Below are 25,194 nucleotides of genomic sequence, written 5' to 3'. Positions count from 1 at the left end.
GTGTAGAAACTCCATGCCATAAGAATGGATGACCTATAAGACCACCTTTATCTAAATATGCTGGGCAAACTTAGACATCTTGCCTCCAAAATTTGAACAAGTTGATTCAAATCTCATATATGAACTTTAGAAGACATGAAGTAGCTCACAGGGCAGGGTTACTCACGTCTACAGATGTCTTTGACACTTGACCAGGTCAAGTTTTCTAGGCAGGTGATAGAGAACACATTCCCAAAATACCCAGGAAGGCATTCATAATTCAAAGATGTCCCAATTGGAAACTCAGACTCATCAATTGGGGTTGTAGAACGGGCAAAAGGAAATTGCTCTGGGGTTTTACAGTGACCTAGAGAACAAAACCACAGAAATATCAAAGTTGGCAGAGAGATTTTTCACCCTACCTCTTCTTTTTCTCCAATTAAGCTCATAGATGGAACCACAGAAACAGACAATAATGGCAAAAGATCTTCTTCCCTTGGAAGTTTGTTTCTTCTTCCCCTAGATGTTTCCTAGAGGTTTTCAAAGGCATCTACTCAATGGTGCCTACTGATCATAACATTTTTTTAATAGAAAAATCACTCAGTTTTCTTATCTTTCTGCTCTTATTTCAACAAAGTGAAAGCTTCAGTTTATAGCTTCATGTCAGGCCTCCTATCAGAGTGCTTGTATCAATAGTACACCATTCATATCCTTATTTATTAGTGCTAATTCACTCATGTGTAGCAAAACATGCTTTATCATCTTTTTCCATCTACTTTGTTCTTAGGGTGCCCATCATAAGATGTCTCTCTGGTACTAAATAGCAGACACCACTTGTAATGGGTTGAATGATATCCTCCAAAAGATATATCCTCTCAAAACTTAGAATGAAAACTTATTAGAAAATATAGTCTTTTCAAATACAATTAAGATAAAGATCTCAAAATGAGATTGTCCTGGATTTAGGGTGATTTTCTTGTGAAAGAAAGGAAAGGAAGATTTGGGACATAGAGACAGGGGAAAAAGCCATTTGAAGACAGAAGCAGAGATTAGAATGATGTATCCACAAGCCAAGGAATGCCAGGAGCCACCAGAAGTTGAAAGAGGAAAGCACAGGTTGTTTTCTAGAGCCTTGAGAGGGAATGTAGCCCTGCCAGCACTTTACTTTCAAACTGCAAGCCTAAAAAACTGTGAAATAATGTATTTCTCTTGTTTTAAGCCACCTACTTTGTGGTAATTTGTTACAGCAGCCCTAGGAAACCAATGCACCACTCTTCTTCTGATGCTAAACCAGGCATTTAAAGACAACGAAACAGACTAAGCCATAAGTCCCATAAGAAGCTTTGTCTTCTTGCTGGGCGTGGTGGCTCGTGCCTATAATCCCAGCACTTTGGGAGGCCAAGGTGAGAGGATTGCCTGGGCCCACAGATTTGAGCCCAGCCGGAGCAACTTGGCAAGACCATCTCTACAATAAATCAAAAAATTAGCCGGGCGTGGTGGCATGTGCCTGTAATTTCAGCTGTTTGAAAGGCTGAGGCAGAAGGATCACCTGAGCTTGGCAGGTTGGGGCTGCAGTGACCATCAGCGTGCCACTGCACTCTAGCCTGGTTGACAGAGTAAGACTCCAACTCAAAAAAAAAAAAAAAAAAAGCTTTGTCTTCTTTATGAGACAGTATATTGACTCAACTACTCAACCACCACGTCTTTGGAAAATACTGCTTCTATCTGTTCATTCATTAAAGTCTGAGCTGGAGTTTAGGCATTAGCATTTATAAAAACCTTACTGGATTCTGATAAGTACCACTCAGTTGGAGGATACGGGAGATCAAAGAAAGGTTAAAGCCTTTCATCACATTTAACCTTTCTCATTGGGTTGCCCTTCTGTCTCAAAGTTCTCTGTGATTAATGTGCTATTCCAAGGCTAGTGGAATATCCCTAATCTTCCAGCTTCCATTCTGGGAACAGAAGGGCCAGGCAATGTCTCCAGTCCTTAGGAAGAAGTAGTCTCTTCTTTTTGTACTCTTGTCTTTTGGGCTACTCTTTCTTTGCTTCTTGCCCTACAGTGGAACAGTTCAGTACAAAGATTAACATGGGGCCCATAGGCAAGCTGACAAATGGGCATAATTTTAGTTAAGGTTTTAAGCTAGAAAGACAAAAGTCTTTTTGATTACTTAGCCCTTTCAGCAGAAGACTAACTAAAGCCTTAGCTAAATTAGTACAACTTCTATAGAAAAAGTATGGAGAATTCTCAAAGAACTAAAAATATAATGACTATTTCATCCAGAAATTCCTTCTGCTGGGTCTCTATTCAAAGGAAAAGAAATAATTATACCAAAAAATACCTGCACTCATGTATTTTTCAGAATCAACTTAAGTGTTCAGCAATAGGTGATTAGCTAAAGAAAACGTGAGCTGGGCTTGGTGGCTCAGCCTGTAATCCCGCGCCTTGGGAGCCTGAGGTGAGTGGATTGCCTAAACCTGTGGGTTCGAGACCCACCCGGGCAACTTGGCGAGACCTCATCTCTACAATAAATAAAAAATCAGCCAGGCATGGTAGCGCGTGCCTGTAATTCCAGCTACTTGGAAGGCTGAAGCAGAAGGATCACCGGAGCCCAGCAGGTCGAGGCTGTGGTGGTTGGGAGTGGCCACTGTATTCAGTCTGGGCGACAGAGTGAGACTCCAACTCAAAAAAAAAAAAAAAAAAAAGAAAAAAAGAAAATGTGTATATACAGTGGAATACTATTTGGCCGTAAAAAAGAATGAAACCATGTCTTCTGCAATAATGTGGATGGAACTGGAGGTCACTATCTTAAGCAAAACAACACAGAAGCAGAAAGTCAAATGCTACATGTTCTCACTTATAAGTAAGAGTTAAATAATGTGTACACATAAACATAGGGTGTGGAATAATGGATACTGAAGACTTGGGAGGGTAAGACGGCAAGGGGTGAGGAATTAAAAAATACTTAATGGGTACAATGTACATTATTCTGGTGAGGGTTACATAAAAGTCCAGGCTTCACTACTACACATATATCCATGTAACATAATGGCACTGTACTCCTTAAATTTATATTTAAAAATAATATTCGCATTGCAAGTTCTGTCCTTTGCATGCCCATGTACCCCTATGAACTTATGGAGAGTGTACGTGTTATGCTGTTATTGGCTAGTGTTCGTAGGCAGTTGTCATGTCTCTCCAATGAATTTGTTTTTCTTCCTGGTTTACATAAGTTGTGCCTTACTGCCTTTCCTCCACCTCTCCCCTCACTCGTCTTACCTCACCCTGCTCCACTCTACCAGCAAGAAGAGTTAGTCACATCATGCCTATTAAACACATCTTGGCACTATTGGAACTCATCTGTTTTGCCTACAATATGTAATTTTGGCACTTCCACTTATGACAAAATTAAGCTCACAAACAAATAATATAGAAATGTGAAATATTTGGTCTGGGTATTCTAAATCCATTTATGATATGTGAAGGCAAGTACTGACCAGCAAGAACAGAAAGTTCACAGCGAGGGGCAAGGCCACTCCAAATCCCTTTCCCTTGATGGTCACTTGTGCAGCGGATGGTGCTCTCCCCAATGAGTTCGAAGGTCATCCCTCTGTCTGGGTGGGAGTCGCATGTGTAAGATATTTCTTTTCCATAGGGAAAATCTTCCAGAGGAGTTCCCATGTGTCTCCCATTAAGGATAGTTGGAGGACTTGGACAAAATATTTCTAGAGAAAAGACAAGAGCTCTCAGTTCCATTAACATTTAAAAATTCTAATCCGAGCTGCTTCTACAATTATGGGGTGCTATGACTGTTTTACCAAGTCAGCAATACCTTTTTTCTTAGGGGAACTACAAAATAAATGTATTAAGCCTCTGCCTAGGTGGAGTTAAGTGAAATGATACTTAAATAAATGTTTATTGCAAAATCCAAAAGAAACTTAAGCATCCTGAATTCTTCAGATAGTTAAGATTTTTGAATGATAATTAAAAGTGTACTCCTTTTTTTTTTTTTTTTTGAGTTGGAGTCTCACCAATAAAAACTTTCTCAGCCATATTTAAGGGAAATAATCCATTAATTTAACATTTTTTGAGCAACTACAAAACGTCAAGTACTATTTTAAGCACAAGTTTGGGGTAAATGCAGAACATGTGCCCTGCTCCCTCCCCCCACCCTGCTAACTGTCTTCCGATTGGGGGGATGGCCCCTAGCCAAGGTCTCCTGTGTCTGGTCAAAATGCCCTTGAAAATATGCATATCTGCAAACTCAAGACAGCTTTCGAGAAAAAACATCTTTTTCTTCTTCTTGGCGGGTGATGCTTGCTCCCTTTCCCAAGCTAGGGGTATATCATCTCTCCCCACATCTACTGGGGAAACCTTATACTGACCAGCCGCCATTGGTTTCCTCCCTTAAGTAATAATAAACCCATGCCTTTACCAACCTGTCCTCTGGGTGATTTCCTCAGAATAGGTTAACATTACTTATGTGAGCACCCTGTCTGCTCTGGGGCTGCCGCGATACAACAAGATAAACATGATCTTTGACACAAGGATCTTCATCCTAGAGACATCTTTCTAAAATATATTGTACATTTACTATTTATATATCAATGATTTAATTTTTCTTGATGATGCCAGGTTACAGTACTCAAAATAAAGATGAAAGATTACAGTAATTCTGTCACAAGGAAATGAAATATACTACTTTTATGTTTCAAAAGGCTCAAGAATGTGATACTTTTTTGAGATATTTATTTGTTTTTGCAGGTTTTGTTTTTCATTAGAGAAACACACATTTATTCCTTTGAATGTCTCTATTTGGAGACATTCTTTCCCCATTCTAATTTGGTTGCGTTTTGGGAAAGCCAATTACAGCTTAAAATAATTATAGGTAAACTAATCAAAGGCTAAAATAGCTTAACCAATGTTTATGCTCAAGTAAGTGATTTCAGATCTATCTTTGGGCTAATGTGGCTATTTTACCTTTCTTTCTTTCATAACCAAGTGCACCAGGAAAGTTAAGAGTGTCAAATAGCTGATTTCCAAATATGGAAGATGAAATCATCAAGTTTCATCATTTAAATCAGTACAAGACATCCAAATAACTTTAAAGCAAAGCAAGGTATTCATATGAGCAAAATTTTATTGTAAGCATGTATTTTTCAATAGCTGTGATCAGAAGATACATCAATATCCTGTTTGATTTAGTGCAGAAATAAATGGACAGATTGGATATCTCAGTAGTATTTCTTCATTTAATACACTATTTTTCTGTCATTCTTAAAAATAAAAAACAACCTTCTTGATCCCACTTCCCTCTCTTCTGTAGTCTTATTTCTCTACTCCCTTTACATGACTGCTCCTCTAAGATGTTGTGTATGATCTGTTACAATTCATCCTGTCTGTTCATTCTCTCTAGAACTCATTCCAAACAGACCAATCAGGTCTCTAGCACTCCACTGAAATTGCTTTTGTTAGGCTACATTGTATCACTGCCAAGTTGCTGAACTCAGTGATCAATTTTCTGTTCTCATCCCATTTGGCCTCTCTATAGAATTTGACACAGTGTTTTAGTCTTATTGTTTTAACAAAATTTCTTCACTTTGCTTTAAGGACAAGTAGCCTCCTGTTTTCTCTTCTCTCACTCAAAAAAGTGACTGTTTTGTCCTAACCTTCTTTGCTGATTCCTATTCTTCTTTTCAACTTTTTTTTTTTTTTTGAGTTGGAATCTCACTCTGTTTTCCAGGCTGGAGTGCAGTGGCACACTCACGGACACCCCAGCATTGACCTGCTGGGCTCCAGCAATCCTTCCACCTCAGCCTTCCAAGTAGCTGGAGTACAGATGCGCACTATCACGCCCGACTAATTTTTTGATTTATTGTAGAGACAAGGTCTCGCCAAGTTGCCCAAGCTGGTCTTGAACCTGTGGGCTCAGGCAATCCATTCTCCTCGGCCTCCCAAAGTGCTGGGATTGTAAGGTGAGCCATGGAGCCTGGCCCTTTTCAACTTCTTAATCTTGGATGCCCAGGCTCAGTCCATGTATTTGTTTTCTAGCTGCACTCACACCCTAAGTGATCATTTGTCTTAGTCCCAATTTTAAGCATAATAGATACATTGATGGCTTCTAAATATCTAGGTCCAGCCTGGGACTTTCTAAAGTATCCACTTGGATATCTAATAAAAATGCTAAACTTATGATCCAAGCTCAACTTTTGATCTCCCCCCCCATTACCAAACTTGCTCTTCACATAGTCTCCTCCATTGCAATTAAGGGAACTTTTACCCTCACAGTTGCTCTTGCCAAAAATCTGCAAACCATCTCTAACTCTTCTCTTTCTCTCACACCTTCTATCTAAACCATAAGCAAATCCTACCATCTCTGCCTTCAAAATATATCCAGAATTTGACCACATCTCATCACCTCCTTCAACTACTATCCTGGGCCAACATCTCTGATTAGATTGTTGCAATAGCCTCCCAATTTGAACCCTCAGCTACACCCTTAGGTTTGGTTGGCAACACTTACTTTTTGGGTCCTCAGTTGCTTTCTCCATCAATAGCAATAATGCCACTGTCACTTCATTTACTAATAACACTGTCTGTTTCAGCCTCCCCAAGAATGAATGATGGGCTCCTGCATAGCTTCTGTTGTGCTTACTGCCGTGGAAGTCAAAGAAGATTCCATGCCTTAGCTCAACATGACTGAATCCAAGGACTCTCTGCCTCATTCTACCAGTTCTGGGCTTAGATGAAGTACTAACAGGACATGGATTCTGGTGTCCCCAGAGTCTTCCCAGAGGGATTAGATAATATAGTCTGAAAGTCATGAGGTTTAATAGCCATGGGGTAAAGAGAAAACAAGAGAAAGGAAAGATCCAGTGATAAAATGCTTGTTCTTCCTCTTCCTAACAGACAGTTCTAGTTCCATAGGGTCAATATGACCAAACAACCAATTGTTTATGGGTCTCTCAGAAACACACATCTATTTATTTGCTTTCCTTTCCACTCCACCTCCTTACTTATTTTTCTTCACTCTTACTGCCCTGGGATTGTGCCCTCCAATAATGCATTGTAATTTAAGCTTTGCCTCTGGCATTGTTTCTGGGGACTCTCAAGCTATGACATATTTTTTTTCAACCCAATTCTCCCTAGAGTAGTTAGTATGATGCTATCAAAAGCAAGTTAGATCATGTAACTTTTCCACTCATAACACTCCAATGACTTCCCATCTTGCTCATAGTGAAAACTAATTTTTTATAGAATGTAGAATGACTTTTATTTTGTCATCTTCTACTATGCCTGTATTTATTCACTTGATACCAGCCATATTAGCTTTCCAGAAAGTGTCAGGAATAGGCTTTTCACAGAAAATGCCAGAAACATTTCTGCCTTGAAATTTCTGCTCCATTCACCTGTAAAGTTCTTTCTCTATCTATGCACACTGGGAGTCAACCAATTTCTTCAATACTCACCTGCTACTTTCTCAGTGAGGACTTTCTCAGTCACCTTATTTAAAATGAAAACTTTAGTCGGGTTCGGTGGCTCAGCCTGTAATCCCGCGCCTTTGGGAGGTTGAGGTGAGTGGATTGCCTGAGCCCGTGGGTTTGAGACCCGCCTGGGCAACTTGGCGAGACCTCATCTCTACAATAAATCAAAATGAGCCGGGCGTGGTAGCGCACGCCTGTAGTTCCAGCTACTTGGAAGGCTGAGGTGGAAGGATCGCCGGAGCCCAGCAGGTCAAGGCTGCAGTGGCTGGGAGCGGCCTCTGCACTCCAGTCTGGGTGACAGAGTGAGACTCCAACTCAAAAAAAAACAAAATGAAAACTTTGTTCTTTTCCTGGGATTTCTTATCCCCCTTCATAACAATAACTATTTATTGCATTACACCTTTTGTTTTAATAATACTTAGTATTTGGAAATTTCTATTTTTGTCTTTTTTTGGTCTTTTTCTCTACATGAAAATCTAAACAACGTGAGAAGGGACTTAGTCTGCCTTGTTTACATGAATAGTCCCGGTTTCTAGAAGATTGGTTGGCACATAATAGGTGCTCAAAACATTTTTTTTTGTTAAAAGAATGAGGATATGACTAAATGGATGATTAAGGGAAGGATAGAAAAGTTAAACTGTGGGCCTAGTGTGGTGGCTTACACCTGTAATTCCAGCACTTTGGCAGGTCAAGAGGATTGCCTGCGCTCAGGATTTCAAGACCAGCCTGGGCAACATGGTGAGATCTCTTTTCTATGATAAATAAAAAAATTAGCTGGGTGTGGTGGTGTGTGCCTATAGTCCCAGATACTTGAAGGCTGAGGTGGAAGGATCACCGGAGCCTAGCAGGTTGAGGCTGTGTTGGTCGTGATTGTGCCACTGCACTCCAGTTTAGGTGATAGGACAAGAATGACTCAAAAAAAAAAAAAAAAAATTGAAGTGTGACTATTACTTTTGGCAGGAAAAAAAGAGAAAAATCTGGCATAGAATCATGCCATAAATTTATTTCTATGAAGTATTCTTCCCCATTTATAGCAACTATGATCATAAGTATTTATAGGATAGCACCCAAAACACATGATGCTCAAATGTTTCTTGTAACTATTAAAACAAAGAACTATTTTTATTAAGAATGAGACAGACATTAGATAATTCTACGGGGTACACCACATTAAGGGAAAAGAAAGAGAAAGATCAAGATCTGAACATGTATTTCTTCTACTCACGTTCACACACAGGAATGCTGCTATTCCAAAGACTTCTCATTCCAACCAAGACACAATGACTTACAGAACTGCCCTTTAAATGGAACCTAAAGACAAAGCAGTAGTGACTGGGTGAGGACACCATTACTTTCTTCCCTTCATTGACAGATCTCAGCTTCCCACCTGAAAATTCCCACCTGAAAGCTAGTTAACAGTTTAATTCCCAAGTTAAAATACAAGTGAAAAAGTTCTACTCACTGATAGGACTCAGAAACCAAATCATTGTGGAAAAAGTGCAGCTTCCAGCAATGACAACTAGTACAGTTCAGTAATGAGACAGACACCATACCTCCACGCTGAACCAAAGAAAAAACAAAACACACAGACAGGCATTTCCTTGGTCTGATCCTGGAGCTTCAGGAGATCATGTTTGCCTGATTGATCTCTGAAAGCCTCCTTTTGGTCATTAGTAGAAACTTTGTCCTCTAATGCAAAAGATATCTTTTCCTTCTTTTAGACAGCAGATCAGGGAAAACAGTTCTGGTTTAGGCTGGCAAATCATTAAAAAGATATCAGAGACTGTTATTCTTGCTACTACATCTGGAATGTTCCTGAGTGATATTTATGGCATCCCTGGATTATTGAAGGGTAAAGTCACATTTTCTAGGGAAAAAAAACACAAGGTGAAAGGAGGGGACTCTTGGAGGAAATAGTCCTAAAATGTTCCATTTATTCTTGGTACAGTAGTTTCTTGAGTTGCCTTCAGGTCTTCATTGAGTAGCTGGCATTTGATGTTAAAGAGTCTTTGAAATAAATTGAGAATAAGAGCTCTGTAGTTAAGGTTTATTTTCACCTGCCAATGGTGTTGGAACATAATACTAAGACCATTTGCATTCTCATGAAAACTAATGATGTTACTTAAAATAATGAACATCAATCTTTATGCTCCCTCTAAGAAGTCCTAATAGTATTCTACTTACTCTTTCATTCCCATTCCAAATTTCTCTGTTGATTCATTTAAAAATTTTGTGAATCTGATCAGCAAAGCCAAAGCTTCATCTTTGGTTAATTTCACTGAGTTTACCAGTAGTCTAAAAACTGTGCTCTTCTTGGCAAAGTTACTAATCTAGCCACTTGGCACATAACATTTATTATTTTAAGTTGTTTGAAAAGCAATGTCCATCTAAGTAAGGGACCACATCATAATAAAAATCATTTAAAAAGTGAAGGAGGGGAGGAAAGAAGGAAAGCGCATGGGAGAGCCTTGGGTGTCCAGCCGAGTATCCGCGTGGGCCTGGAGAGGTGCTGTGATGGAAGCACTGGTTCTTGGTTGAGGGTCGGATCCCAGCATCACCTCAGCTCAGCTCAAAGCCAGCAGCACATTCAATAGCATAGAGAAGCTTACTTAGATTGTTTATAGCCTCACTGTTAAAACTAAAGACATTTTTTTCTGCTTCCTTTTCCAGAGTGGTGAGGTTTGGAAAATAAACGACGATAGTGATACTGTATTTGTGCTTTTAAAGCCATTTCCCCAACATGGGATTAGCATGCTTGTTTTCAGTATATCCTTGACCAGCATCATGGTGGTTTGGGTAGTACTGTCTGTGGATATGAGGTGGGGACTTCATTTGTTGTCCTATTTCTGTCTCCTTGTTGTGTCTGGAGAGCTTTCGGGGGGGTGAAGGAGGAGGGTCACCCAGCGCCGACAACATGTGTCATCCGCGGTACCCAGTGACTTGGGGGAGGACAGACAATGTAGTATCCATTAAAGTTGTTTGAACCAAAGTGGCGGTTGCATCTTTGTCCTGATGCCTGCCATGCTGGGTCTTTCCACCATGCGCCACCCTCCTTGCCCCAAGGCTGCACTGCCATCTTCCTGGATATCTGGGGGCAACTTGCCACGCTTCGGCACCCTCTGCTTCCTGATACTGCTTTGACACAAAGACTGGACAGTCCCTGACATTTGTCCAGGGAGGAGGGGCATTCAGTAGTTCTTGTAATAAGGCACTTTATCAGGACCTGACTTGTTGCTGGGTGATTTTAGTCTCTAAAAGCAAAAAGCATTTCAGAGCATCAGCTGTGGGAATCGAATGACCCTTTGCTGATGCCAGGGGTCCCAGGGGGAGGAATCTAAATCTTTATTCATGTCTTCTATGTCTAGTATCTTACTGTCACTGGAGGCTCTGTGGGTTGTCATAGTTAATTGACCATAATTAGCAATATACTTCTAAATGCAGGAAAACTGAATGACACTTTTAAGACCATGACCATTATTAAAACAAAATGTATTATTTCTTAATTTGAATAATAAATTAAGTGTTTAAATGCAAAAAAATTTTTGAGAAACAATCTTGCATATTCATCTTATCTTTCAACTTTCTCTTATATTTCAAACTTTTCTTAAGAACCCCCTAAATATTTATCTTTTTTTTTTTTTTTTTTTGAGTTGGAGTCTCACTCTGTCACCCAGACTGGAGTGCAGTGGCTGCTCCCGGCCACTGCAGCCTCGACCTGCTGGGCTCCAGCGATCCTTCCACCTCAGCCTTCCAAGTAACTGGAACTACAGGCACGCGCTACCATGCCTGATTTGTGATTTATTGTAGAGATGAGGTCTCGCCAAGATGCCCAGGCGAGTCTCGAACCCATGGGCTCAGGCAATCCACTCACCTCAGCCTCCCAAAGCGCAGGATTACAGGCTGAGCCACCGAGTCCGGCTTAAAATAAATTACTGTTTATTCATACACGTAATATGCTCCATATCTATTCAAGATCTGTTGTGTTTCTGTTGTTGTTTTTGCTTTGTCTCTCACTGGAAGCTGCACCTTTTCCAAAATGTTTTATTCCTGAGCCTCTATCAGTGCGAAACCAAATGAGGTAAGCTTTTTTCTCTTTTTGAAACATCTGTTCATGGTTCCATCTGGTTCTTACTATACTTTCCAATCACTGTTTCAGATATTAGTCTCCTCTAGTACTTCCTTTGCACAAGGTCAGTCCCCCTTTCTGGACTGGTGACTATATTTATGTTTGTACTTGACACTGAGTTCAAGTACACTTTTCTCTTTATCTCTTTATCTCCTGATAGTGATGTCATTCAGTCCCTACCCATATTTCAAGACTACCCTGTCAGAAACTGACCTCCGTGGGTACTTTTCTGGTAGGTCAGCCTCCTTTTGGGGTTAACCCCTGAGATAAAGAGTCACTATCCAGCACCGTTCCTGGTCTCTATTCTGGGTCATACTCACCCTTCATTACAAATGAAGGACACCTTTGCCCCAAGCTGGAGATTAAGTGGAAGTAGCACACGGCCGTTAGGGAGTTGGTCCAGGAAGTCGTCACAGTATTTCACTGGAAAAAAAAAAGCAAACAGAAATAACAGTGGCATGTGGAGAATAAAGACACAAAAACTAAAAAGGTCAAGCCAGATGAGAGACTAGGTACCTGCACATCTGGGGACTGTATGACTCCAGTTTCCCTGGGGTGTACAGTGTAGAGAAGCAACCCCTGTGAGGTCATAGCCAGGTTCACAGCTAAAGAACACTTTCTGCCCGGGCAAAAAAATGTCCTTGTCTCTTGGGGTATGCTTGCCATGCAGGATTTCTGGAGGTGGCTGACATACTGGGAGAAGGACAGTTCCAAATTACTTGTTAGTTATGGGGGGATTTCTTTTGCTATACCGTATACCCTATGCTTGTTTGAAGACCTCATTTCTAGTAAGAAGTAGAGAAATAGAACACAGTTCTCTCTAGCACAAGGTCTCAAATTCACTCATAAGTCTATAAGGTTGTTTTGTTTGTTTGTTTGTTTGTTTGTTTGTTTTTCCCAGCTCTGAGTATCCAGTACAGAGTTATTAAAATTGGTAAATTCTCCTCCTACATCTTTCCTACGATGGTAATCTCAATTTTCAGCTTTGTCTTTCAGGTAATGAAAAGGTTGCCCAAGTCTATTTAATGAATTTCCCTTCCTCTGTCTTATTGCACTTCTGTGACGAAAGTACAGTCAGGCATTCATCCTTATATCTCTGTTTGACCTCTCACCTGTTGTCTCAGTGATTGCACAGGCTGACATGAATTGTAAGCTCCTTCTGTGTCCCTCTGTATCAGCCACCACCCCTACTAATCCACTGCTAAGCCTAGCAATGGGCAAAGAGACACCTCATTGGTGGTGTTGCTTTTATATCAGTTAGGGACAGAGCAGATGGACAGTCCTTTGTTTATCCTAGCTTGATGCCTGGGTTGGTGGCCAGAGCTGCTTCATGCCCAGGGCACATGAAAGAAAAATACTAGGCCCTAAATAATCCAGTCCTTGTAATGAGAGAGCATATTACTTGGAGAATGCTCGTCTCAAGTTCTGTCTTCATTTATATCTCTTCTTATGCATGCTTGGGGCATCAGAACCCATTTTAACACCATCCTAATCTATACCTCATTAAAGATGAATGCAAAAAACTCTTTGGATTTGAGCAAATTTCTTCTGCTATCAATTTCAGACTCCTAATGATAAAATGTAGAGGGTGGACCTTTACAGACAAACTCTAAGGTCTTTGTCATTATTTGGATACAGTGATAATCTGTCTTTATAAGCCAGTCCCTTTCTTTCACCAATGGATGCCGATAGAAGAATGGCAGAAACCACAGCATTGGCACTCTAGGGTCTGACACACTTGCCTTTTTAATCCTGTGTGTGTCACTTAGTAGCATCTGACTTGGACAATTTATTTAACCTTGGAAAGGCCAAGCTGACTTCATTATGAAATGGATATAAGAATAGCTCTATTTCAAAATGCTGTTTTCAGGAGTAAATGAGATAATGCATATAAAACACTGACATACAGCTGACCATAGAGAAAGTCCATATTGTTCTTCAGTAAAACTGAGGAATAATGCAGCTGGCACTTTGCCCTGAAAATTGCTTAGTCAGAGAGTCCCAAATATCTCTTCTCTAGGCTCATAAAGCTCATATTTCTCAAAATGAAGATATACACTGAACCCCCTTAATGTCATGCTTCTTCCACCCTGCTTACTACATATCTCTCCCCCTGAACCAACTGCAACTCATGTCATTTGCAGGGTCCTTCAATGCCTCTGTCAGACTCACCCCTGGAGCAGCTTGGTAACTCTGGCTCCCATTTGTTCAGGGCCTGGCATCGCACACTGGTGGGTCCTTTCATGACAAAGCCGGGCTGACACCTCAATTCCACAATTTCATTTAAGGAAAATAAGCTTCTGCTGTCAGATACCACGATTCCATTTTCGACCTCTGGAGGCATGCATTTATTAGGTATAATGCACTGAGGGGGAGGACCGCTCCAGATGCCAGTTTGATTGTCATTGCTAGTGCAATATATCTCGCGCTCACCCACGAGCACAAACTTTCTCCCTCTGTTTCCAGGATTGCAGCGATAGGTCACCACTGTTCCATATGGAAAATATTCTCTGTTGATGCTAAAGAAATCTCCGTTGGCGATGGTTGGGGGTAGCCCACAAGGAATACCTGGGGAAAGAGGTAAGAATTTAAACAAACTTTAGTTTCTTGAAATTATACTTAATTACATATTTTGGTAACATTTAAAAAAATTATCTTAAAGATGTGGAGTACAATTCAGGGTTAGGTACCATTGTTGATGAGGTGTGCCCTTCCCTCCCCTGGCAGTTTCCCTAAACTGCCAATCCCACCTTCTAGTCCCCTGGCAGTTTCCCACTACTGCCAATCCCTTTCTTATAGTATTATGATAATTGTTCAAGTTCCAGTTATGAGTGAGAACATATGGTACTCTGTTCTTTGTTTCTATGATAGATCACTGAGTATGATAGACTCTAAATCCATCCAAGTTGCTGTGAAGTCCACGTTTGTCCTTCTTTATGGCTACATAATATTTCATTGTGTATATGTACCACATTTTAAAAAATCTAGTCCAGCTTTGAGGGTCAGCATGGTTGGTTCCATGTTTTTGCTATTTTGCATAGAGCTACAACAAACATGTACCTATTTTATAGAATGATTTGAGTTCCTCTAGGTTTATTCCCAGTAGGGGGTGCTGGGTTATATGGGAGGTCAATTTCTAGTTCTTTTAGAAATCACCACACTGTCTTCCAAGAGGTTAGGTTACACTAGTTTGCATTCCCACCAGCAGTGTAGAAGCATTCTTTTTCTTCACATCCTCACCAGCATCTGTTGTTGTTTGTTTTATTAATGATGGCCATTATTACTGGGGTTAGGTGGTATCTCAATGTGGTTTTGATTTGCATTTCTCTGATGATTAGTGAAGCTGAGCACTTTTTCATGTGTCTGTTGGCTACCCGTATGTCTTTTTTTGAGAAGTGTCTATTCATGTCTTTTGCCCACTTTTTAATGGGGCTGTTTGTGATTTTTTTCTTTTCAGTGAGTTTGAGTTCCTAGTAGATCCTAGATGTTAGGCCTTTGTCAGATATACATTTGACAAATATTTTTTCCCATTCTATGGGCTGTCTCCCTGCTCTCCTGATGGTTTCTTTTGCTTTGTAGAGCTCGTCAGTTTGATGAGATCCTACTTATCTATCTTATTTCTTGTGGTAGGGGCACTTAGTGTTTTGATCAGAAATTGGTTGCCAGTTACAATTTCCATTAAAGGTGTCTCCTGCATTTTCTAAGATTCTAATAGTTTGAGGTTTTTACATTTAGGTCTTTGATCCAGTTAGAGTTAATTTTTGTGTGTGGTGATAGGCAGGGGTCCTGTTTCAATCTTCTGCATGTGATCAGCCAGTTTCCCCAGCACCATTTACTGAATAGGTTCTCCTCTTCCGAGTGGTTGTTGTTGGAGACTTTGTCAAAGATGAGTTGGTTGAGAAATTGAGGCTTTGCTTCCGGAATCTCTATTCTGTTCCGCTGGTCTATATGCCTGTTCTTGTACCAATACCAGGCTGTTTTGACTACTGTAGCCTTATAGTAAAGTTTGAAGTCTGGAAGTGTGATACCTCCTGCTTTGTTTCTTTTGCTAAGGGTTGTTTTGGCTATTCGTGGTCATTTATGTTTCCATATAAATTTCTGTATTGTCATTTCCAGGTCTGAGAAGAATGATGTTGATAACTTAATGGGTATTGTTTTGAATCTGTAGATTGCTTTTGGTAGGATAGACATCTTAACAATGTTGATTCTTCCTATCCATGAGCATGGAATATTTTTTCATTTGTTTGTGTCTTCTTGGATTTATTTGAGCAGTGTTTTGTAGCTCTCATTGTAAAGGTCTTTCACTTCTCTAGTTAGGAAGATGCTGAGGTATTTCATTTTTGTGTGTGTGTGGCTATTGTGAATGGGATTGTGATTTATTTGATTCTCCATCTGCTTGTTATTGGTGTATAAGAATGCAACTGTCTTTTGCACATTTATTTTGTATCCCAAGACATTGCCAAAGTCCTTTATCAGTGGAAGCAGATTTTTGACAGATTCTTTTGAATTTTTGAGGTATAGGATCATATTGTCAACAAAGAGGGATAACTTGACTTCCTGTTTTCCTATTTGGATACCCCGATTTCCTTCTCTGTCTAATTGCCCTAGCTAGGACTTCCAACACAATGTTGAACCAGAGGGGTGAGAGTGGGCAGCCTTGTCTTGTTCCAGTTTTCAGAGGAAATGTTTCCAGTTTTTGTCCATTTAGCAACATGTTAGCTGTGGGTTTATTGTAAGTGGTGCTTACTATTTTGAGGTATGTTCCTTCTACACCTAGGTGTTTGAGGGTTTTTATCAAGAAGGGATGCTGGATTTTATCAAAAACTTTTTCTGCATCTAATGATATAATTATGTGATTCTTGTTCTTACACCTGTTGATGTATTTATTTACATTTATGGTCTTGCAAATGTTGAACCAGCCCAGCATCCTGGGAATGAAGCCTATTTGGTCATGGTGGGTGATTTTTGAGATGTGTTTTTACATCCGATGTGTTAGAATCTTGTTGAGGATTTTTGCATCTATGTTCATAAGAGATATTGGCCTGTAGTTCTCTTTTTTTGTTGAGTCTTTACCTGGTTTGGGTATCAGTGTGATGTTAGCTTTGTAAAATGATTTGGGGAGAATTCCATTTTTCTCAATTGTCTGGAATACTTTCAATAGGATTGGTATCAGCTCTTCCTTGTACATTTTGTACATTTCTTCCAGAAAGCCATCCAGTCCAGGTTTTTTATTTTTTATTTTTGGTAGATAGTTTTCTTATGACAGAGTCAAATTCCTGGGTTGTTATTGGTCTATTTAGTGTCTCAGTGTCTTCTTGTTTCAACCTGGGGAGGATGCGTGATGTCAGAAAATCTTTCATTTCATTTAGGTTATCAAGTTTGTTTCCATGCAGGTGTACATAATAATCTCTGATAATCTTTTGTATTTCTATTGGTCAGTTTTGATTTGATCTTTTGTATGTCTGATTGTGTTTATTTGGGCCTTTTCTCTCTTTTCCTTGGCCATTCTGACAAGTGGATCATCAATCATTAATTTCTTTCAAAGACCTAGCTTTTTGCTTTGTTGATGTTGTCTTTGGTATTTTTGTCTTCTATGTTCCATATTTTGGCTCTTATTTTGGTGATCTGTATTCTTCTGCTAAAGTTAGGATTTTAATGGATTTCTCTTTCTAGCTCCCTTAGGTGATTTGTTAGGCTCTCAACTTGTGATCTTTCCATTTTCTTAATGTGTACTCATAGATCTATAACGTCCCCTCTTGGAACTGATTTTATGGCATCCCAGAGGTTTTTGGGTAGATGTTTCTTCATTTTCATTGTTTCCAGGAAACTTTGAATTTCTGCTTTGATTTCATTGGTGATCCAGTAGTTGTTCAGCATCATGCTGTTTAATGTCCATATCTTTGTAGGCTTTGGGGAGATTTTATTGGTGTTGATATTTATTTTTATTCCACTGTGGTCTGAGAAGGAGCATGGCAGTATTTCAACTTTATGGAACTTGTTTCAAAAAATCATATTTTTCTAAAATAGCACTGTTTGCTGAATAATATTCCACTGTAAGCCTATACTACTCCATACCATTTGGAAAAGTTGCCTATACTATCTAACACATTATGGCATAGTTTAAACCTCTTCTTCTTCTTCTTCCTTTTTTTACAGAACACATACCTTTTTTGTTATCATAGATTATTCCCAAAAATATTGTTTGGAGTATGCTGAATATCATGTGATTTTGACTTTTTCCACTATCACAAACAAAAACGTAGGTAACATTTGTGCAGTATTCTTGTAAAAATCTGTGATGATGATCTTTTAAAAATAAATTATATGAAATCGAATTCCTGAATTGAAGGAATGCATACAGTTAAGTGTTTTAATACATATTATATCCTGCCTTCTAGAAAGTTTGTTCCCATTTATCCTCCCAACTAGGTTTGAAGTTGCTGATTTCCTCATACTGTCACCAAACTCAGGAAACTCAGGATTTTACCATATTGTTCTTTTCTCTTTTCTTTTCTTTTTTGTTTTAGAGAGGAGAGAGATCTCTCTATGCTGCCCAGGCTAGCAGTCTTGAACTCCTGGCTTCAAGGCATCTTCCTGCCTTGGCCTCCCAGAGTACTGGGATTACAGGTGTAAGTCACTCCTTTTATATTCTTTGTTAACTTGAAATTGCTCATTCTTCTTTGTTCCTCAAAGTGTATAAAGCTCATCGTCCACACAACTCACAGGGAAGCTGACCAGAGTCCCTGTTTAGACAAACAATAAGAAGGGAGAGCTGCAGTGCTTGGATATATGATGTGACAGTAAGAACTGGCAGAAAGAAAATAGGACTCCTTTCACCAGTTTTGTATTTGTTTACCTCACCACAGAGAATGCTCTTCAAACTGGAAAGTGTTCAAACAACAAAATAAGAAACAGGGGTCTGCTTAAAATGAGCTCAAGACTATAGTTTTTGGGGTTGTTTTTTTTTGAGTCGGAGTCTCACTCTGTCGCTCAGCTGGAGTGCGGTGGCACGCTCACGGTCACCCCAGCATTGACCTGCTGGGCTCCGGCGATCCTTCCGCCTCAGTCTTCCAAGTAGCTGGAACTACAGGTGTGCACTACCATGCCCGGCTAATTTTTGATTTATTGTAGAGATGAGCTCTCATCAAGTTTCCTGGGCAGGTCTCGAACCTGTGGGCTCAGGCAATCCACTCACCTCGGTCTCCCAAAGCACTGGGATTACAGGCTGAGCCACCGAACCCGGCTTGGACTATAGTTTAAAATAAGTTACATCTCAGGGTAAGAATACAAGCACTTCTAGGTGGACCTAGAAGTTTAGAATACTGCGAGTTATTTAAAGACATGACTGCAATCTCCAAATATCAGGATATTGTTTCCAGGGGGGATGAGATTATTCTTTGTAATTCTAGGCAGGGCAACTCTAGGATTACCTGGTGGGATAAATGATTAAAGAGATTTCAACTTACGTTGACAAACTGGTGGCTCTGTTCCCCATTTGACGGTATTGCCTGAGATGATACACTCAGCAGATGACTGACCTATGAGTCGGTATCTAAAGCCAAAACATGAGAAATAATTATACTCATCAACTTCCTCACAGCAGGCATGAAAAAAAAAAGAAAGATTACAATCTGGGAGAACTCTAAGGCATAACTAGCCTGCACTCCACCTATTGCATCCAGCTTTTCTTATTTCTCTTTCCTATTCTCTTGTTATTGAAAGGGAGATCTCTAACTCCTTCTGGCTCATTCTGCTTTGTAATTTTTTGGTTTTATTGTTGATTATATCAGGCACCAATAAAGGACTCATTATGTAGATGTGTTTGATATTTGTCTTCTTAAATTTTATTTTTTTATCATATCATTGTTGCCATTTTCTGTTTGCATTTTCTATGTGTCTGTATATACATATATCTAACACTACTATGTCATTTTATGTGAAGAATATTTCTTATAAATACGACAATTTGATACTTTTGATCCTACTTAGAAGACTTTGCTATCAGCAGGGTGATAAAACCAAATGTACTGAAACAAATGGTATGATTGATCTTGCTTTTGTTATCATTCCTTCAATTACTTTTCATTTATTTCACAATGTCCAATGATGAGAATTAAGCAGTGAATAAAACCAGCTGACCTGCCTCAAACATAAAGGGACTTGTTTCTGGCAAAGGAGACAGATACATTCCATGCTATTCCTTTTCCTTCCCTCATTTACTACACAGACCAGGTAGGTTCAGCTCTATTAGTTGTTCTAATAACTTGAAAATTAAACATACTTTTTTTCCATTAGGAATTTCATTTCAAACATGTGCAAGTGTATTATATAGAAACACAAAACATTTATTTAAACCTATTTTTTGAATTTTAGAGTCAAAATATATATAGTCTACCCATCTCTTCTGTAATATGTCTAGCCTACTTTTTCTAGTTTTCTCCCATTTTCTAGTTTTATTGATATAGTCTATGACTTTAGAGAGATAGCTACTGCATTATGATTACATTGCAGTTTCACCTTTTAAGAATTAGTACTGCTATTGTAGTTTCATAACATTGTTAAAAAATAATTAGCTGTCAGTGTGTGTGTGTGTTCACCAGTTTTCTGTCTTATGATATTTCTTTTGGAATTCAGCATTCTCCTTTAAAAAAAAATCTGTGTATTAATTGCCTGCACTAATCCTTTTTTTTCTAGAAAGCATAATTAAATGATATAATTTTGAGGCCTTTGCTTATCTTTTAATGTGTATCTGCAGCCTCTAGATGTTAATTCTAGGTTGAGTCATTAGAAATACTATCTCGGGGGACAGCGAGGGAAGATGGTGGCTGAGCCAGTCAGACTATACAAGTCCCAGTGTGAGTGAGTGAGTGTATGGAAAATTTTGTGTACATGTCAGTGAGTGAGTGGGCATGTGAGTGGATGACTGAGTGAGGGCTCAGGAGCAAGTGGCCAAGGCTCTCCTGGTGAAGTGGCTGGTGCTGCAGCTGCTTGACTTGGAGCGCAGTGATTTCCCAGGAAGCAGAAGCAGAGCACCATTTCTTTTATCTTCTTTTTTTTTTTAGCTCAACAAAATTCTTCCTGGGAAGAAGCTTCTGGGGGAGACTGACTAAGTAGGGGCTTGTGAGTAAGTGGCCTGAGGTCCCCTGGTGAAGCGGCTGGAGTCGCAGCTTCCCGGCTTGGACATTAAGGATTCCCTGGACACAGAAGCCAAGTGCCATTATTTTTTCCTTTCTTTTTTTTTTTTTAACTCAACAAAACCCTTCCTGGTGTGAGAAATAAGAATGGTGATTTATTTTCAAATTGGAGCGTAGTTAATCTTGGGTTCTCAAGATGGTGTCTAAATGTTTTGTGCTTCTCTTTTGTTGATTCGCTTCCTGCTTCTTTGTGCTTCCTTTTTTGCAGGCTTTTTACTTTGGTAGCCTACATGTTTAAACTTTTGGCAGAATCCAGTCAGAATAGTAATCCTGTAAGCCAACTGGCAAATAGGACACAGAAATGAGATAATTCTGTAAAATCAATCAGCATGTAACATGTAGGTGTCCTATGGCAAAGGATGTAACTCCTGCAAGTATTCCTCCAATGAGGAACCAGGAGAGGGATAAAAGTGCTGATTCTTCCTGCTTTGGTGTGCCTGCCCACCAGACACTAGATCTTGCAAGACCATCACTAAAGTCTTGCTTCTGGTGCACTCCACATCTCTGTGTCCATACTTTGATTTTGGACAGGTGAGTTCCTTTCTCACACTGGGAAGAAACTGCTGGGAGAGACTGACTAAGTGGGGGCTCGTGAGCAAGTGGCCAGGGCTCTCCTGGTGAAGCAGCTGGTGCTGCAGTTGCACTGCTTGGTCCCTAGCACCTCCCAGGTTGCAGAAGCCAAGCACCATTTTTTTTTTAAACAGGCAAAGGCCTTCCTGGGAAGCAGCAGTGGGGGAAGACTACTGGCTCCAGGCTCTGCTTCACCACTGCAGTGGGGGAGACTGCTGTCTCCAGAATCTGCCTCACCACTGCTGTGCCTGGCTGGACACTGGCAGCAAGAGCTGTGGAGGGAACCCAGAGGCAGAGACTCATTGGAGAAGATGAAAGAGGCACCCTGCCACCATCTTGAAAACAGGGCAGAAAAGTGATTCGACTTGCTCACCATGGAGCAACAGTCCCCATCTTTGTGACTGGGGATCAACTACTCAGGGGTTGATCATGACTCAGAGAGAATATCCTGAAAGCACAAACTTCAGAGGGACCTGACAAGTGCACCCCACCCCCTACCCTGATTCAGCCAGGGGACAAAGGGTATGGCTAAAAAAGGATGAAGAAGACCTTCAAGGAGACCAGCAGTGAGTCCAGGGATGACCCAATCCTCTCCTCCCCAGCAATCCTCTGACCATCATACCCACACAGCTGGGGCACTACTGAAGGGGACAAGCCCTTATGGAACCTGGACGTCAGCTGCAATAGGAGGACTCCACTCCAGGATAGGCCTAGTTGGGGCACCCTCTGCCAGTACCTGGGGAAGAGACAATCCTTCACCTCCCTACCCGAGGAGATACCCCTGACCATAACAGTGGGAGGGGAGTACTGCCCCCCCTTCTCTGGCCTAGACACTGGGGAGAAAGTGAATGAGGCCAAGCTCTGCAGGAGACAGCAGAGGGGCAGCTGAGAGGAACAATTAACAGAATCTGCCACAAAAGTGCAGGTATTTAAACAAAATTTTTTTGTTTGTTAGTTTTTCTAATTTTTACATGTTTTTCTTTTGTGCATAAATGTGTATGTGAGAGTTTGATCTGTATCTCCCCTTTTTTCTCTCTTTCTTCTTTTGTTTTTTGTGTTCTGTTTATGTATGTGAATGATTCAGTGTTCTTTTTGTTTGTTTGTTTGTTTTTGCTCTTTTGTTCTTTTCTTCTTTTAGTTTAATGTGTGTGTGAATATATGTGTGGGAATTCAACTTGAATTCCATTTTTTTTCTTTCTCTTTTTCTTCTCCTTTCATTTTGTACTGGGCATGGGTGCATTTGTTTGGTTTTCCTGTTTTTTGTTGTTGTTTCTTTTTTTATTTTGCTTTGTTGTATTCCCATTTGTTTTGGTGTGTGTGTGGGGGGGGTGCTGTGTGTGTCTGTGTGCTATTGTTTTTTGCTTTGGTTTTTGCTTTCATTGCTCTGTGTTTTATTTCATTTAAAAAAATTTTTTGCCCATCTTATTTCATCCTACTCTTCTCTGTTCTCTTCATTACTGTTACTGTATCTTGGACTCAGGGGGCACACACATACCTATTATATCGTCATGTAGAGTGGTCATGGGGAGTGGGTCTCAGGGAACCTATACCACAATTAGTGAACACTGTGATTTGCAAGTAGTTTCTAAATCCTAGTTCCCCATCCTCCACCTTATTCGACTCTTAAAGCTACAAGAGACAGCAAAGCTTCCCACACACAGTCCTGTTTCAAAATAGAACAAATCCAGAGCCCTGATTAGGGAAGAACAGAGGGCTGAGCAAGCAGCAGAAGAGAAAGCCTCTCCCACTGCCACTGAATAAAGGAACTAAAGAGAAAAGAGAGAGATCTGTCACAAATGAGGAAAAAACAATGGAAGACCACAGGTAGTTTCCAGTGTAACAGTGAAAAAATCAGACTTTAAAGCCCAAACAGTGGAAGTCACCAATGACTGGCCTCAAAATGTGACAGGGATTAGGGAATGGATGGAAAGAATGAATAAGACTCAAGAAAGACAAGATGCAACACTGAAAGAACTTGTAACTGTAAAGAGATTTTGGCCATAAAAAAATCTCAAGGTCAATAACAAGATGACAAGCATGGAAAGCAGAGTTAAATAAGCAGAAGAAAGTATCTCAGAACTTGAAGACCAGAATATGGAATTAACCTGATCCGTAAAGAGAGAGAGAGAGAGAGAGAGAGAGAGAGAACAAAGCCTACAAGAGATGTGCGATTATATCAAGAGGCTGAACCTATGTCTGATTGATTTTCCAAAAGGAGAAAGGGAATTTGAAAACACTTTGGAACAATTTCAGGAGGTTATCCAAGAAAACCTTCCCCATCTTACCAGAGATGTGACTAGCCAAACATAAGAGATACAGAGAACCCCCACAAGACATCAAATGAGAAGACCAATCCCTAGACACATAGTAATTCACTTACACAAAGTAGGCACAGAAGAAAAAAAATCCTAAAGGCAGCAAGAGAGAAAGGACAGACTACCTACTGGGGAAAACCATTCAGAATAGCAGCAGACCTATTGGCAGAAACACTACAAGCTAGAAGGGACTGGAGTCCAATATTCAAAGTCCTCAAAGATAAACAATTTCAACCAAGAGTTTCCTACCTAGTCAAGCTCAGCTTCATCAGTGATGGAGAATTAAAATTCTTCTCAGATATCCAATCCCTAAGAGATTATGCAGCTTCCAGACCATCTCTGCAGGAGTCACTTAAAAAGGGATTAAGCACAGAAGAAAGAAAAAAGAATGACCACACATTTCCCAAGAGAACAGCAGAGCACAGAATCAAAAGAGAATACATTGCAACAACAAACTTGAAAGCACACACATATGTCAACCCCAATGCTAAAAGAAAACAAGCAAACAAACAAAGAAAAAACTTTAGAAGAACCTCATGACAGGAATAAACAATCACATCTCAGTAATCAGCTTGAATGGGAATAGACTAAATGCATCACTGAAAAGATGCACAATGGCAAACTGGAAAAGAAATCATGACCCAATTATTTGCTACATCCAGGAAACTCATCTCACCACAAAGGACATACATAGACTTAAAGGATGGAAAACAAGTTTATAGGCAAGTGGATCACATAAGAAGGCAAGAGTCATGATCTTAATATCAGACAAAACAATATTTGAGCTACCAAAAACTAAAAAAGATACCAAAGGACACTACATAATGATAAAAGGTTCAATCCATCAACATGAATTATCCATCCTAAACATATATGCACCCAACACAGGAGCGCCAGCATTTATAAAACAACTACTAAGTAAACTAAAAAAAGATATTGATTCTAACCCTATTATATCAGGGGACTTGAATACCCACTAACAGTCCTAGATAGATAATTGTGGCAAAAAATCAACATGGAGAACCAGCACCTAAACTTGACACTTGACCAAATGGACTTGATGATACTTACAGAATATTCCATCCAACAACCACAGAATATACACTCTACTCATCATCACATGGAACGTACTCCAAGATTGATCACATCCTTGACCATAAATCAAGCATAAACAAATTCCACAAGGTTGAAATATTGCCATTTACCTTCTCAGACCACAAATTCCATAAGGTTGAAATCTTGCCATGCATACTCTCAGACCACAGTGGAATAAAAATAAATATCAACACCAACAAAATTTCTCCAAAGCCCACAAAGATATGGATACTAAACAGCATGATGCTGAACAACTACTGGATGAACACTGAAATCAAAACAGAAATTAAAAAATTCCTGGAAACAAACGAAAATGAAGAAACATCTACCCAAACCCTCTGGGATGCCATGAAAACAATTCTAAGAGGGGAATTTATATCTCTGCAAGCACACATCAAGAAAATGGAAAGATCACAAGTTGAGAGCCTAA

General features: G+C 39.9%; 1 protein-coding gene across 1 annotated transcript in view; it reads right to left on the bottom strand.

The window, feature by feature from the left end:
* The window catches only part of CR1L (complement C3b/C4b receptor 1 like), an 89,023-nt gene that overhangs the window by 23,920 nt on the left and 39,909 nt on the right, over positions 1-25,194 (bottom strand). Inside the window, exon 9 of the mRNA XM_021717698.1 lies at positions 3,478-3,705. Within this exon, the coding sequence (XP_021573373.1) occupies positions 3,478-3,705 (228 nt within the window). The remainder of the gene's footprint in view (positions 1-3,477; positions 3,706-25,194) is intronic.

Source organism: Carlito syrichta, unplaced genomic scaffold, assembly GCF_000164805.1.
Source record: "Carlito syrichta isolate Samal-C Ts95f unplaced genomic scaffold, Tarsius_syrichta-2.0.1 Scaffold310050, whole genome shotgun sequence".
NCBI lineage: Eukaryota > Metazoa > Chordata > Mammalia > Primates > Tarsiidae > Carlito > Carlito syrichta.
This window is presented reverse-complemented; position numbering and strand designations above follow the sequence as displayed.